This window comes from Sceloporus undulatus, chromosome 2 (genome assembly GCF_019175285.1).
Source record: "Sceloporus undulatus isolate JIND9_A2432 ecotype Alabama chromosome 2, SceUnd_v1.1, whole genome shotgun sequence".
NCBI classification, from domain to species: domain Eukaryota; kingdom Metazoa; phylum Chordata; class Lepidosauria; order Squamata; family Phrynosomatidae; genus Sceloporus; species Sceloporus undulatus.
In genome coordinates, this window is record NC_056523.1 from 90,095,925 (window position 1) to 90,112,268 (window position 16,344).

At 41.2% G+C, this 16,344-nt stretch overlaps 1 protein-coding gene across 1 annotated transcript in view; it reads left to right on the forward strand.

Moving 5' to 3' along the window:
* Nucleotides 1-16,344, forward strand: part of FAT2 (FAT atypical cadherin 2) — a 152,833-nt gene that overhangs the window by 132,612 nt on the left and 3,877 nt on the right. Inside the window, exons 20-23 of the mRNA XM_042453782.1 lie at nucleotides 547-692; nucleotides 7,907-8,348; nucleotides 11,230-11,386; nucleotides 13,754-14,343. Coding sequence (XP_042309716.1) covers nucleotides 547-692; nucleotides 7,907-8,348; nucleotides 11,230-11,386; nucleotides 13,754-14,343 — 1,335 coding nt within the window. The remainder of the gene's footprint in view (nucleotides 1-546; nucleotides 693-7,906; nucleotides 8,349-11,229; nucleotides 11,387-13,753; nucleotides 14,344-16,344) is intronic.

The window sequence follows — 16,344 nt, forward strand, 5'->3', positions numbered from 1 at the left end:
TGAAGCAGAAAGGCCAACATTTATTGCAACTGTTGGGTAGTCTGAAGGAGCCCACTGTTATAATGCATGTGAAGACAGGGAAAGCCTGAAAACAGAAATGCATAACTGGAAGCATATACCATATATACTCATGTATAAGTCAAAAAATCTATACTATAAAATTGACCCAAAGAACCTCTATCAACTTATACATGAGTCAATATGGTAACAAGATGACAGGGAGAGTGATCATTCACTCCTAAGCCTTTTAGCCTGGTTGCCTCCAGAGGGGGCAGTTGGATGGGGAAGATGCAGGACAAGGGAGCAGGACATCCTTTCCATCCATGGTTACATGCCCTTAAGTTTTACCCTCAACTTATCCATGAGTCATATAAAAATCCAGAATTTTGGCCCCAAAACTTACCATCAACCTATACACTAGTATATGCAACCTACCATCATCCTATACATGAGGTCGACCTATACACTAGTATATACAACAACTGAAAGATTACTGTATGCTCTTGTTCTGTTTCAGAACATTTTCCTCTTTGTTTTCATTTCCAGGCACAGCTCTAAGGTTCAGCGGACATAGCTACATCTGGTACCACCATCAAGGCAAAAGGGACTGGCAGATGCAGTTGCATTTGCAAACCCACCAGCTCCATGCCATAATGCTCACTACGAATGGAAGCAATAGTGCTGTACTGCAGGTAGGGGTTTGTTTAGAGTATTTATGAATGTATACAATTTATGAAAATAGGTATGACAATAAGAATGATTTCTGCTCAAGGTTAGAAGCATCTCTTATCCTGGGCACTCAGGAAAAACTTCATAAGTCCTAGATGGGTGCCATCATTATCTCAGGCCCGTTACACACGGGCTCTTGAGGCGCCCCCATCACGTGATAGGGATTGGCCAGGGACCTAGCATCCACACCAGCCTCACCCCTATCATGTGATAGGGGCGTAATAATGGCGGCGCCCTATACACACAGGCGCCGCCATTATTACATGTCGGACGCATAGCGTCCGCATGTCGCACGGCGCTTATGATGTCGCGAGTGCGCTATTGGCACCTCGTGGCGTCATAACCACGTCATGGGAAGAAGCGCCATTTTGGGGCTTCTTTTTTGCTCCGCGTGGGAGCTGCGCGGTTTGGCTGCTGCGGCTCCTTCGCGGAGCAACCAGCAGCGCCGGCAGACCGCCACTTTTAGGCGGTCTGTAACAGGCCTCAGTAATGGTACATATCTGTGTTTTCCAATCAAGGAAGTGCTGAAATAAGTTGTCATGCACCATGCGACTGATCTGGATGAAAGAACATGCTCCTCACACCTTGGATCAAAATAAAAATGCTGCAGGAAATCTATTCCTTTTAAACCTAAGGAAGGGGTTATATATTTATTTCAAGTCTCTTATCACCTCTTGGGCCCCAGGATTATGCACAATGGATAATAATACTTAAAATATTAAATACATAAGAAAAAACAATTTAAAACATTCCAAATCTACTCTTAAAAATCGTTCTAAAACCAGACAATCAAAAAAACAACCACCCTAATTTTAAGAGCCAAAGGCCAAGCAAAACAGTATGACTTTTGCTGCCTGCTGGAAACCCAGAACGGATGGAGGCAGCCTGGCCACCCTCATGAGAAAGTTTCACAGTCAGGAAATTGGTACTGGGCTCCAACTCTGATAAGAACCATGGTGCTGGAGCATAGGATAGTTCATCCTTTCTCTCTCATGCTGTTTTCCTAAAGAGAAATGGCTCTGTTCTTTTCCCCAAATCTGCTATTATTTCCATGGGAGAAACACTGGAAGCCTGAAGTCTATGTGTTTTTGTTATTGTTATTGCTGTTGTCGTCATCTCCTTTTTTTTTTTTACTCTCATCATCCACTTTTTTAATTAAAATTAACTAACTGGCATAAACAGAAGTGGATTGAAGCTTCTTGTTACAATGGTTCATTTCAAATATTTGCCAATATTCTTAAACAAGAAAGAAAGTTTAATTTAGAAAACTGAAACCAATTAAGATATTTGAGCAGTTCAAGACTTCGATAAATCCCATCACTTCACTCAGCCTACTATAGTTAAGACAAACAATTGCATATAGGCTAGCATTAAAAGTAAACCCAAGTCACCAAACAAGAAATGAGAGTACTCCTTTCATCAGAAAAAATATGCTTTCTTGGGTTTAGTGGATAATGGTATTACATCGTATGATTGAAAACCGCACAGCTTCCCTCTGGAGGAAAGAGAACCCAGAAAAACTCTGTTCTTTTTGCGCCGCAGGGCTGACGTAACGAGTGCACCACTGGCGCACTCATTATGTAAGTGCTGTGTAAGCACTTATGTAACAATGTGTAAGCACTTATGTAACATTATGTAAGCACTTACGTAACAATGGCGGCACCCTGTGTAGACAGGGCGCCGTCATTGTTATGGTGCCATGCCGTGTTAGAGTTTAGGGACCATGCAGTTGCCATGCAGTCCCTAACCCTAAAATCAGTGCAAGCACGACGTTTCATGCCCGTTTGTATCGAGCCTTAGTTGTAGAAGAGCCTGATGAAAGAATAGTGATACAGTAAATGTAGAATTACATGACAAGCCTAGGAGCTACAGTCTGTGGGAAAAGTGGAAGTCAAAGAAGCAGCACAGAATGTTACAGGATAGTTGTCTAGTGTTTGGCTGATGCGGGGTAGGAATCCTATTGCCTTCCAGATGTTATTGACATGCAACTCCCAGCATGTCTCACCACTGGCCTTGCTTTTGAGAGCTGTAGTTCAACAACACCTGGAAGGCCACATGAGTTCTACTCTAGTTTAAGGCAGCAAAAATTGAGCGTTCTAATTTTTTTCTACATTAACCTGGAATGGGAATAACAGAAATACATTTAATGAGAGCATATTTACACACACCCTGCATATAAGCAGAATAAAACAAAAGCATATTTTGTTGGCTAATTTACATCTGGATATTGGGCAGAAAAAGTTACAATGCAGAGGAATGCTTTTACATAGTTTTAAGAGGCATGCCAGCTGCATCCTGTCTTGGGAAGATGTTACCTGACCATGGGGAAACATGGTCTATTTACATCAAGAAGGGTTTATGGAAATGCACTCTACCTTCAAAGGGTCTCCAGGTACTTCGGTTGTTACAAAATGCAGCAGCAAGAATACTAATGGGCACCCACCCATGGGAACATATTACATCTCTCTTAACAACCACTGGTTTGGATGCCAATTAGCTTCCAGGCTCAATTTAAAGTCTTGGTAATTATCTTTAAATCCCTAAATGGCTTGGAACCAGAGCCTTTAAAGAGCCATACCAGCTTGCCAATTCCATAGTTTATTTTGGTCAGACTCTTGGCTAGTTCAGACAAGGCACTCTTATTGGGATGAGGGAAGGTGGCTTCAGTGTGACTGCTCTGGGACACGTTACCCAGATGTCCATTTTGCTTCCCACTCATTCCTTTAAAAAAACATTAAACATTTTTAAAAAAGCAACATTATGGCAGGTATTTGACCATTTAGGCTGATAGGCCTAAATATCCTAAAGGCACCAAACTTTTAAAACTACCTCTGAACATTCCTTGTCTAAGAAACACCTATGAAATTCATGGGGTTGCCATAGGTCAACAGGTAATAGCAGTCTCCCAACCACGTACTAACCAGAGCCCTCTCTATTTTTAATAGCTGAAATATCAACTGTTGTTAGTATTTCTGGTTGTTTTTATTGTGTTTAAGTGGTTGTTAGCCAGGTTGAGTGGTACAAATGTTCCAAATAAATACATATGGGGGAAAACTCTGCAATATGCAGAAAAAGTTTAGGTGACTGTCTAACTTCAATACATCTTGCCTCAAAACTGTTGAAGGCTGTGCCCTCCTTGCTGCATATTGAGTCCATGTGCAACTGAAGTATTGATTTCAACACCATATCATCTCATACACCACTTTCTGAGAAAAAGAGCATGTTGCAACCTGCTTGAGGTTAGATGTACTGAATAACCTGTGGTGACATTGGGACTGAAGGCAATCACAGAACTGCCTTCTATTTGTCCACTGCTTAAGATCCATTGTGTTACAATGAACCAAAGCACAAAAACTAATTAAAGCTGATGGGCCGATACAGTTACTTTGCATATTTTATTTATTTTTGGATAAACATGCAACAGTATGCATACAATGTCAACAATATAAATAGGAACATGACAGAACCTTTGTTGTGAACGTCTTGTCTTTCTTGTTACGTATTTACCATCAAGTCAACTTTGATGAGCCTATGAAAGAGAGACTTCCAAGAGTCCCTGTCATCAATTGCCCTGCTGAGGTTTTGCAAGCTCAGGACTGTGGCTTCCTTGATTAAATCAGTCCACCAATAATTAAATCTCTTTCTTTTCCTAGGTCCAAAATACACTGCAAAAATAATCCAGTTCAAGATCGCTTAAACTGCCCTAGCTTAGTGCTAGAGAATTCTGGGAACTGTAGTTTTGTGAGACATTTAGCCGCCTCTGTCAGAGAGCTTGGGTGCCACAATAAACTGCAGTTCCCAGGGTTCCCTAGCAGTTAAAGCAGTCTCAGACTGGGTTATTTCTGCAGTGTGTTTTGGACCCTACTTACTTCTACTTTACTAAGCACTATCATATTTTGCAGAGAGACATATCTTCTCTTGAAATGTCAATAGTGTTAGTTTATTCATCTTCACTTCTAGTGAGAATTCAAGCCTGATTTACTCTAAGAGCCACTTATTTCTCTTTTTAACAAATTATGGTATCTGTAGTACTCTCCTTTAGCACCACATTTCAGATGTGTTGATTGTCTTCCTGTCGACTTTCTTCATTGTCCAGCTTTCACACCCATACATAGAAATCAGAAATGCTATGGCATCAATGATTCTGACTTTGGCATCTACCATTCTCACTTTAAGAATTCAATGGGCTTTTGCAAAGCTGAGTCCCAAACTGGGGGCCGTTTCTACTGGGACCTTAAACTTTATGTTATTCTCTTGCCTCCAAATCAAGGAGAGTAACTGCTTTTCTTCACAGGATGCTGAGGCAATCATGACTCAGAGTAGGAAGATCCCAGTCACAAGGCCTGAGATCAAATCCACTGAATTTATTGGGAAAATGTAGTCTGTCAAGCAATTAAGACTTGAAGCTATGGCCTAAGTCTTGCCAAGAATCCATGAATCTAATGGATTTAGGTCTCTGTGTTAATGACTGCAGATATTTTTTCAAGGACATCTTCTCTATGGCATACTCCCCAATGGACAATCTACATGAATGTAGACAGATTCAGAAGAGGCAGAAGGAGACCAAGTCAAGCTCAGGCTTGTGAGCATCTTAGGTTTATTTTTCACTTGATGAGTTTCATTGCTCAAGACTTTTTGCCAGAAGCAGGAACATCTTAATCTGATATCATCCTCCTTTTTTGGCTGTACTTTTGAAATCTATGTGAAATTCAAAGGTTTACACACCGCTACTCCCTTGGCGCAACTTAGGAAAATATAGCCCTCCAGATACAGTTTTCTTCTCATTCTCTGGCCCCTCATTGCATCACTGATTTTAATGCAACTTGATGGAGAAATGATAACTTTTAACTGGTTAATCTCAGGATGTTTGTATTGCTTCCCCACCGCTGTAGTTCACATGTGTTCATTGAGCAATGTAGCCATTGGAAGTTGGGGTGAAGGGTGAAGAGAGAAACTAACCTTGAAAAAACTACTCTGTGAGTAAATGAAATACATTTAGTAGATACATAAATTAATTGTAAATTACTCCACTTGTTTTAGCTTGTTTAATTATTTTTATTGAATGATTTATTTATATCCAACCTTTGCCCATCATATTTGAATATTTCAGTGCACAATCCAGCAATAGCTAAACACATTTAAATCCCATAGATTTTGATCAGAGAAACTATTTAACATGGCTGACCTTTGGCTGAATTGCACCCTTAATAATTCGTTGTGTGTGTTTTTAATTTTACCTCTGAAAATGAAATGATAATAATCTTGTAAAGCATCAAAGGGTACTAAGTACATAGCTAGATTGCTGGTAAAGCATTGGTTGTGGCATTTTATGCTTTTAGCATTTTATCCCACTTTTGTTAAACTAATAAATAATAAACCATAAAATATGCCAAAAAAAAAAAAAACTTTGAAAGAGCTGTAGAACTAAAATAAACTCAACAGAAGAGGGAGTATTCAGCTCATACTTGCTTAACCAAAAAAGTTCCCCAAAGCTCCTTGAAACAGGACAAATGTGTCAAGTGGTTGCAATATTTGTTGTTGCAGTTTTCAAGATTTTTTTTAAAATATGTGCATATGTGTGTGTGTATCTTCAAGTCACTTGTACACTTATGGCAACTCCATGAATTTCACAGGATTTTCTTAGGCAAACAATATTCAGAACCGGGTTTGCCAGTTCTTTTCTCTGAACTATAGCCTACAGCATGTGATAGTCATTGCTGGTCTCCCATTGAGGTGCTAAACTACCCTGCTTATGGTAGTTTCTGGTCAGATGTAATCTGAGTCCTTTATGGTATTTAGATCCCAACCAAATATATTTCTGTTGTTCTGGACTATTCTCCAGCAATTCCTAGCAACAGTTGCAAAATTTTATTCCCACCCTTGAATGAGTTTCATTTCAATTCTGAAACCTATTAGAACAATATGTTCTCTTCTCCTTTTTCTTTTAGTACCTAGTGCACAGAGAAATTGCAGTTTTAACGCTTTTTAAAATTAAGAGAGGAGAAAAATTGCCCTTCACGCCATAGGAAAACCTAAGGAAACTATGAACCATATTTTTTTAAAAAAAAACCTTGAACACCCTCAGGCAGAGTCAAGAAATTACTACAAACAGCCCTGTAAAAGAATGGAATGAGTTGATGAGGAGATGACAATAGCTGGCAAAACCCAAGGACTTTTGGCTTGCAAAACTAATGTGAGAACTCACACTTCTTTAGACAAGTTTGGAAGGGCCACTGTTTTAACTAAAAAGGGCAATAAAAATCACATTTACAAAACAGCCGTCTTCAATAAGTCTTCCTGTAAAGGAAAAGGTCTTCCATTTGCTTTGTCAAACTCAGCAAAGTGGGGATTAGGCCTTATTAGGACATTTATTCCAAAGGAATAGGATTTCCAGCAGTGATCCTTCTCCAATAGGCATGTTTGTTTGTTGCTGTGTACCTTCAGATCATTTCCAACTTATGGTGACCCTGTCATGGGGTTTTCTTGGTAAGTTTCATCAGAGGGGGGTTGCCGTTGCCATTCTTTGAGACTGAGAGAGTGTGACTTGCCCAGTGTTACCCAGTGGTTTTACATGCTCAAGATGGGATTTAAACAAAGATCTCCAGAATCATAATCCAATGCTCAAATCACTACACCGTGCTGGCTCTCCCAGTACAGGGGGCAAAAACTAGTGGTAAATCAGCAGAAGCTTTACTTGCAGAAAGCTTCTGGTTCAATCCTTGGCACCCTTGTGAGAAAGTGATCTGTAATTAAAACTGGTGGCAGGGAAGAGAAAGAGGAAGTGGAAAGAGAAAGAGCACCAGGATGGTTGGAAAGGAAGATCCTTTAGCCTGGTGAGTGAGAGAAGGGAAAGAGTACCTCTGTAGGTAATGAAGGACAAAAAGTATTATGGGAGCTCATGGAAGGTGGCTGGATTAGGAGACAGGAAGATTGCCTGGACAAAAGGGTTGGTTGGATAAGGCAGAGAAACTATGGCTATAAACCCATAGAATTTGGGGTTCATTACACTCATGTAAATCCCACTGATTGAATGGGTAAATTCTAATTGGAACCAACTGCTGAATTTAATCTTGGGGATTGATGCTTAGACTCCTTCCTTCCTTCCTTCCTTGGAAAGCAGGAGGTAGAACATTCTTTCAGATTTTGGCTGAGTATTATTGTTTATTTGTTTTTACAGCTTGTTAATGGAATACCTCACCTAGGGTACAGATGTCGGAGTGGTTTTGTTGGTAATCTTTCATCCAGCCATTTTGTGAGTGACAGAGCCTGGCATTCAGTCCTTCTGGAGGTGAAAAGCCATTCCATCCATTTGCTTGTTGATGGTTCAGCAAATACTTCTCTCCAGCTGCCAGAGGCCTGCAGTGTTTCCCATTCCAGGAGAGATCTGCTCATCGGGGGATTTGTTCAGCATCATCAGGCTCAGAGGGTCACCAGCGGATTCAGAGGCTGCTTGGATGCCATTATGGTGGATGGAAGAGACCTGGTGGTTCTGCCAAAAGAGAAGCGGTCCAGAGGGGTTGTTGAAGAAGCAGGTGTTAGGCAATGCTGCCCTCATACCGGTGCTTGCAGAAGCAACCCCTGCCTCAATGATGGACTCTGTACTGAGATGCAAAATGGAGGTAAGTGCTGTGTTTGCAACTGCTTAGCAGTGTACAAACTGAGAGTTGGAAAAAGAGGTTAGCATTAGAGAAATATGGTCCCATTTAGAAAAACAGCATGAAATCATGGGCTGCCATAATGTACAGTTCAGCATAGTGGAGTAGGCCCACTTGGGGATTTGTTCTAGCCTGAGCCATATACCACCACTGGAGGACTCATTTTGCATTTGACTATGTGGATATAACCATTTGATTCTACAGTCCAACTCGTTCACTATGTGCCAGTCGCCACAAGGCACAAAATGATGGTTTGGGGTGGCTTTAAAGGCTTTTCAATAAGTCAGGGGAAATTTTGGATGCTTTGGGGGGGGGAGAGAAAACAACCACTGCAGCACCCCAAATAAGAATATATGCTGATGTCCCTAACAGGATGCCAGCTATGGTGTTTCTAGAGAGCAATACCCCCTGTGGCCTAATAAGATCTACCAAATAGCAGCTCTTGAATGCTTCAACCAGGGTGGAAATTAATGAGGGACTAGGGCTGCCCCAGCTCTGTTTTCACTCTCGCCCAGAAAATCGTTCTGGGCTTTTTGGCGGGGAGTTCTTTGGACCTAAAGCTGGGCCAAGGATAGAGGAATAGTCTTTAAATGACCAGTTTGTACCCTCTGGGGGCACAATAACCATTTTTATACCAAAATTCTGGGGAAGGTAGGAATCTGATTGATCAACAGGAGCTCCTGGTGGGTTACACAATTTTTATCCCTGGTCTAAACTACTAGCCTCTCCCCCTGTTTAATTTAAAAGCAGCACTAGAGAAAAAGAATGTAGAAAATATGGAATGTGGTATTTGCTGCCAAATGAAACAGTGTGTGTAGACATTTTGCCTGGGACCAAGGAAGAACATCTGGACAACAAGGCTGCTTTGGCCAGTTGAAAGGAACAGGGCAATAGATTTTGGCCAGTGAATATTTTACAAGGGAATCACTTGGCATGCAAAAGGGCAAGGCGCACATACTCAGGCCCAAGATGCCAAGGTGCAAATATGGGTATTTGGGCAAGCAAGATGCAGAAAGAGCACATGTTCAGATAACAGCCTAAGAGGCTTTTTAAGGTATTAATTACTGCCCCCTTCCCCCAGCAAAACCAATTTTTTCTCCGCAAGAACAGCTGTGTGCTGGCCTACTGCACACAGCATTTGGCTCTCCTGTCACATCTGATTTAAAGTCTCATGTGACCATTAATCTCTGGGTCAGTTACTCTGTTGATATCTCCAGAAATTCTGACTTAATATTCCAGTCTAAATCTTGAATCACCTGGCTTAATTTATACTCAGTGTTTCTTCTTCTGGGTTTTTTGGGGAAAGACAAATTAAGTTTATTCACAAAACAGGCCTTTGCAAGAATCTTTTGCAAACTGGAGCTTTCTAGATGTATTGATCTGCAGTTTGCATCATCCCCAGAGAACACTGCCAATTGTCCTGTTTGCTGGGGTTGATGGGAATTGGAGTTTGAAACACCTGGAGCATACTAGGCCAGGTAAACTGGTTTATAATCGCCTGGTGGTGTCCCTGTCAGAGGGGTATATTCCTGCCTGACATTATGAATTTATCAGCACTGAGTTTGTTTAAGATACTTGGCTTGCAATGCCCTCTGCTTACCTTGTCTCAGGGCTTCAGACCAGTGGATCTGCAACTGTGACTTTTATATCAGTATGTGGTAATGGGAGAGGTGCACAGAAATATTCTTTGAATCACCTTTTCTAGGCATGTGCATATTTGTTATTTTTGCCTGAAGCCTGCTCCCGCTTTGCATGCCCCAACAAGTGAGCAGTGAGGAAAAGGCAGAGAGCACAGTTCTTCCTTTTCATCTGATAGCAAAGAGATTAGGATTCCTGTCATCAAAGCCACCTCAAGATATTTTGGTACCTGAAGCAAAGGACATGGTGTCCCCTCCAACTATTCCATGTACAGAAGATGCCTGGATTGGCAGCTGAAGTTTACTGCAACACTGGCAACAGCATTCAATGTCTCCACTGCACCTGAGGGCATCAAACTAATTAGGGGCACAGGACAGGCTCTGTCAAACATGCCATTTTGTCCTTTCAGAGATGGGAAAGGCCAGGGGCTCAAGAGGAAGAGCTGGGGGACTGTCACTTTCCTCCTACCAGCTTCTTCTGCCTGAGGTGGCTACCTCATTCTGACTAAAGGTAGTGTTAGTCCTGACAGTCCATCACTTTCTGTTCCTGTCTGCTTTTTGTATGACAAGACTCAGGGAGACAGATTTCCACTCACATAAGTGGCACATAGTGACAGTTAAGTTGGGAATGCAGATAGCAGACACTGTTTGGGATTATGCAATAATCCACACATGTGCATGAATAAACTTAGAAGGGACACACAGGATGTTCTAGAGTATGAGTAACCTACTGGAACTGGCTTTTGGTTAATATCTGAGTATTAACTGAGTATATTTTACTCAGCTATAATCAGAAAACCAGGGTGCTTCATGAAGTAGCAGGGGAAATGGCTTGGAGGAGACAGCTGAAATTGTGAGTTGTTCATAAGTTCCTCCAAATGAAGAGGAGTAAGGAACAATGTGTGTCTTTTGTTGGAATGAAGTCACATGTATGGTCCAATAATTGCTGTGACACTCGTGTAAATATAGTTCACTCAGTGTTAGTTGTCTGAAATAGTTTGGTTACTGGAGGAAACATGTTGCTGTAACTTAGATTTCAATGCAAAGAGGAAGGAACTGTCCTGGGAATGAATGGCTCCAAAGGGGATGGGCTATTTGCAGAATTTGCAGCAACAAATGAGTAATTATGTCTTTTCTGTCCCAAAAATCAACATGATCTAAAGTACATTCTAGCTTCACAACTCCCTCCATTCTTTTTTCCACACCAGGTTATTCTTGCATCTGCCCCTTGCAGTTTTCTGGTGACCACTGTGAGATGACTGACAGCCTTTGTGAAAGCAAACCCTGTTTACATGGTGGGACTTGTGCCCTCTCAGAGAAAGGTGGCTACACCTGCCATTGCCCAGAGCGATACTGGGGAGAAAGGTAAGAAGGTCTGCTAAGTGCTGCCTCCCAAGCTATTTGTCTGAATGACAAGACGGAGCCATTAAATAGCCAGAATACCTACATGTTCATTCCTCCAAAAGTAGTAAGTGCCAAGATAAGACTTGTATATATGAATGGCCCATCATAATGCTTTCAAAGCAAACATTACAAAAGGTTTCACATTAACTTCTGGGAGTTGTACCTTCCATACGGAACTTTTCCATAATCTGGTCCTAACTCAGTTGAGTATTCACAATATGTGATTACAACTGAAGAATATGTGTAAGTTTTTTTCCCCCCTGGAAAGCAATTTGGCTTGAGAACAACAATAAGATTGAAAATAAGTACAGTCACCCCTCTGTTTTTGCAGGAGATCCGTTCTGAAAATCGGCAATATTCAAGCCTCATTGGCTTTAATGGTGGTGCACCTCCACAGGTGCACAGCCCATTTTGTCCCCCTCCATTTGCCACCCGCAAACGGGCAAGGGACGCGGATTCCAAGTCCACGAAAACTGAGGGGCTACTGTATTACTGTACCTATCATTGCAATTCCATTGTGAGGAAAATATACATATGGTCAGCAGGTGGTGCTAGTGCCTCAGCACATTATGTTATTTTGTAGGTCGTAGGATATAGCTGTGCCTCCTATGAGAAAGAAAGATGTGATTGTTGTTATTAGTGATAAAGATTTCATTGGGAAAAACTGATTTCCCCTGCCTCTAAAAAAAGGGAAGCCCTTCAGAGCTGTCATTATTGAAAGCCAGCATGGTGTTGTGCTTTGAGCATTGGATTATGACTGCAGAGACCAGGGTTTGAATCCTTACTCGGCCATGGAAACCCACTGGTTGAGTGGGCAAGGGCAATACTTAAGCAAATCACACTCTCTCAACCTCAGAAGGGGAAAAAATCATCTTCTGAACAAATTCATCTAAGAAAACCTGTGATAGGTTCACCTTAGTGTCACCATAAGTGAGTAATGTCTTGAAGGCACACAACAACAACAGACCTGCCATAAGGATGGCAAGGTGATGGGTCTTCCTAGAACTAATATTCAAAGGGATAGTCTTGATAATGTCTTACTCTATCCAACATTCAGGCTATGGTCACGCATAATGGTAAGCCATATTATTCTTAGTCGAATACTGTCTTCTTATGTTAGAGCCCATCTTTGCAAACAAAGCATGGTTTGTTAGCCAGCTGCAAACTACAAAAAAAAAACCTTTAAAAATCGGTGTGGTGCTGGTTTCCCCAGCTATCCACTTTGAAATAAAACTGACCAAAGGGGCAGGAGAGAACCATAGTTTCTTTTCTTTATTTCTGAGCAGCTTGTTCATCTATGGGATAGCTAAAACTGTCAGTTATGATTAACATAAACCAGGTCATAGAATGCTGTATGATGCCACAACTGTGCCACTTCAGACTAGTCACTAGTATACCATGCCCTCTGAGATCATATGTTGTGCTGTCTCATAGAATCATAGTCTATTATGAAGTAGCCTGTTAGTTTCCGTGCACATCTAAAATACAGTGGGCTATAAGTCTAATTAATCACATATGTCAAAATGCTTTTACATTTTAAAGAATGACTTCAATTTTGAGATATTATTATTATTATTAATATTGAAATAGAAATGGATTTGTTTCAATCAAAGTTGCATGTTTTGCAAAAGCATTTCCTTTGTTTACATATTTGATTCTGAACAGAGTTTCTTTCCTCCCCTTTGGGCTCAAACAGACAGGCCAAAATAAAGCTGCTTTGGGTCACTTTGGGGATATGCTGTTTAAATGACACACACATCTTAAGAGGCCAGAAGCTGGGCCAAAGCGGCTCTCCTGTCCTTAGGACTGGAGTATGGCTTTGGTGCGGCTTCTGGCCTCTTAGGACACATGCAACATTTAAACAGCATACCTCCAAAGTGACCCGAAGCAGCTTTATTATGGCCTGTCTGTTCGGGCCCTTTGTTAGCTTCGATTTAAAAATATATTAACATCTATACCTTTTTGAATTAAATCACACAGTCTGGATTCATCTATGTTAACCCGTAGCTCTACCACAGAAGGCAATAGTATAAAGCTAATTTTTAGTCCCAGCTAGATTTAAACCTATGGAATCGATGGAATGTACAAAAGTGTGGATTCAGTCTATTCTAGTTAGGAGAAACAGCTGGATTTGGCCCAATGTATCTGTAAGGGAAATGAAACCAGTTTTTGATATGGTTTCAATGTGGCTGAGCCACATCTAACTTTTGCTAGACAAGGACTCGTATATTTTATTTCTGTGGCATTCTATACACACTGTTAGTTTCATAGACAAGTACGTATCAGTGTCACATTTTCTATTGATGTCTTCTATCTACCTCTCCATAGGTGTGAAAAATTTGCAGAGAAATGCCTAGAAAATCCATGTTTGAACTCTGGACGTTGTGTGAATTCTGATGGCTCCATTCACTGCATTTGTACCAAGGATTTCCAGGGAGCGTTCTGCAAACAGAAAATTGTGACTCCAAATATTAGTCCATCCAGCTGGATCCTGGCACCTGCAGAGATTGCCAAGATTTCTGCCGGAGTGTTAGGTGTCATCATTCTTGTAGTAGGGTTCATCATCATACGCAAATGCTATTGCCACAAAGCCAAAGCCCACAAACCAGTTGCCAAAGAAGACCCAGATCTGCTTTCCAAAAGTGAATTCTCCAAGAGTGTTGGGGTTGGCACTCAAGGTCTTCCCCCGATTGAACTGAACATCCTCAGCGACACTCATCACCACAACCAACTCAATGCACTAGACCCAGGCAAGCCTACTGTGGGGTCAGAATTCATCACCTTCAACACGAACAATGTCCAGAAACAAAGGGGTGCCATTGTATGCAGTGTGGCCCCCAATCTCCCAATTACTGCGCCCTCATCTAACTCAGACAATGAGTCCATCATCAAGAGCAGCTGGGCTGGAGAAAAGATGGGTTTGTCTGACCTTCTTTCTCTCTTCCCCCTTTCTTCTACTACGCTAGGTTCTAGTCAAATCATATTCTTTTTACACAGTAAACCACACCACTGCTCTTCTTTCGTTGTCTGGAAACTGTCATAAACCTATATCCGAGGGCCATTTCCTAAAGATGAATAGTAGGAGATTTAGGACAGATAAAATGAAGTTCTTTCTACATGTTACCTAGTTAACCTTTGCAATTCTCTGTCACAGGAGATAATGATGGCTGTCAACTTGGACATTGTAAAAGTGAAAATCCATGGAGGATAATGGCATCAGTGGCTACTAGCCAGTGATCTGTAGTCTCTGATATATATTCCCTGTACTACCAAGTAATGGGAGTGAGCAAGGAGGTACTTTTGCCTTTCTGTCCTCCTTGGCTTCTCAAAGGCATCTGATTGCCCCTTTGGGAATAGAATGTTGTCTTAGGTCTAATCTACACTACAGAAATGATGTAATTTGAGACTACTTTAACTGCCATGGACTATTTTGATGAAATTCTAGGATTTGTAGTCTTGTGACATATTTAGACTTCTCTGCAAAGAACTCTGGTGCCACAACAGAATACAAATCCCAGGATTCCATAGGATGAAGCCATGATATTTAAAGGTGTCAAACTGCATTAATTCTGACAAGCAGATAAAACTTTTGGTAGGCCTTTGGTCTTATCCAGCAGATCTCTTCTTAAGTCCTTTCATTCTTATGTTCCAATCCAGGTATGTTTGCTCACAAAAGTAGTTCTGTTATAAGGATTTCAGTTTGTTCCTTCCCATTTAGAACACCCTTCCACTAATCTCAAATGCAGTTGTGTGAACATTGTGATGTATTTCAGAGATCCCATTAGATCAATAGTCATGGCCAACAAAATTTGCACCTTTTAAAAAGGGGGGGGGGGGTATTTTTTATTTTTATTGTACCACTCAAGCACAGGAAGATTCACTTTCCACTGCATGACATTCGTTTTGAAATAATTTTTTTTTACCAACAATGTTTCCCCGTTGCACTGCTTCACCAGTTTCCCATAGGAATTTATCGCACAGGGAAAGTTGGAAGTTTAAACTGGTCAGAACCCAGGGTTATCCAGGGTATTAGACACAATTGCACAATTGGGTTTCAGACGACGCTATGTGCAAATTGCTTAGAATCCAAGCAGAAAGTGACATGAATCAAGGGATAGGCATTTTGGAAAAAATACCATGTTTTCATTTCTATTTAATTCACGAATTCGCTTTCTTTGCACAATAGCTGTAGTGTGAAAGCTATTTCCAAGATTCTCTCTGCTGTTTTGTTATGCCGAGAGGTTATGCTGCAGCCAGGGTCTTAAAGGAACACACACACACATTACCTTTCTTCCAAATGGGACCAAAGGCAGCTCACAACATGAAGGCCTGCATACCCTGAAGGCACCAGATCAGGCCTGCTCTTTGAAGCTAAGCAGAGTCAGCCCCAGTTAGCGCTGGGACAGGAGGCCACCAGAGAATATCAGGTGCTGTAGGTTCAGAGGAAGGAACTGGCAAAACCACCTCTGAATATTCCTTGCCTAAGAAAACTCTGTGAAATTTGTGGTGTCACCATAAGTCAACAGACATCTTTAAGGAATTCTCTTGTGGTCTCTCATCCAAGTACTACTAACCAGGAATGATCCTGCTTAACTATAAAGGTCAGACAGGATCTGGTGCCTTTAGGGTATTTACTTTCTCTTTAAAAGAATGGAGCAGGTTGGCAGTCATTTGGGGGAAAATAATGTGACATATATGGGATTGCAATGGGAGCTTTCTCCATGGAGAAACTGCACCAAGATAATATGCAATCAACCCAGAACAGCTGTATCTAGGAAAGGAATGGCTAGTTTGAGCTTAATTCCATTTCAGTGTAAGTCAAATGGTTTTCTTTAATGTTTTTGGGTTACAGCATGCACATGTAACATATAAAGCACCCTATAGCTGGTCGTTAGGTTTTACTTCCACTCTGATCTGAC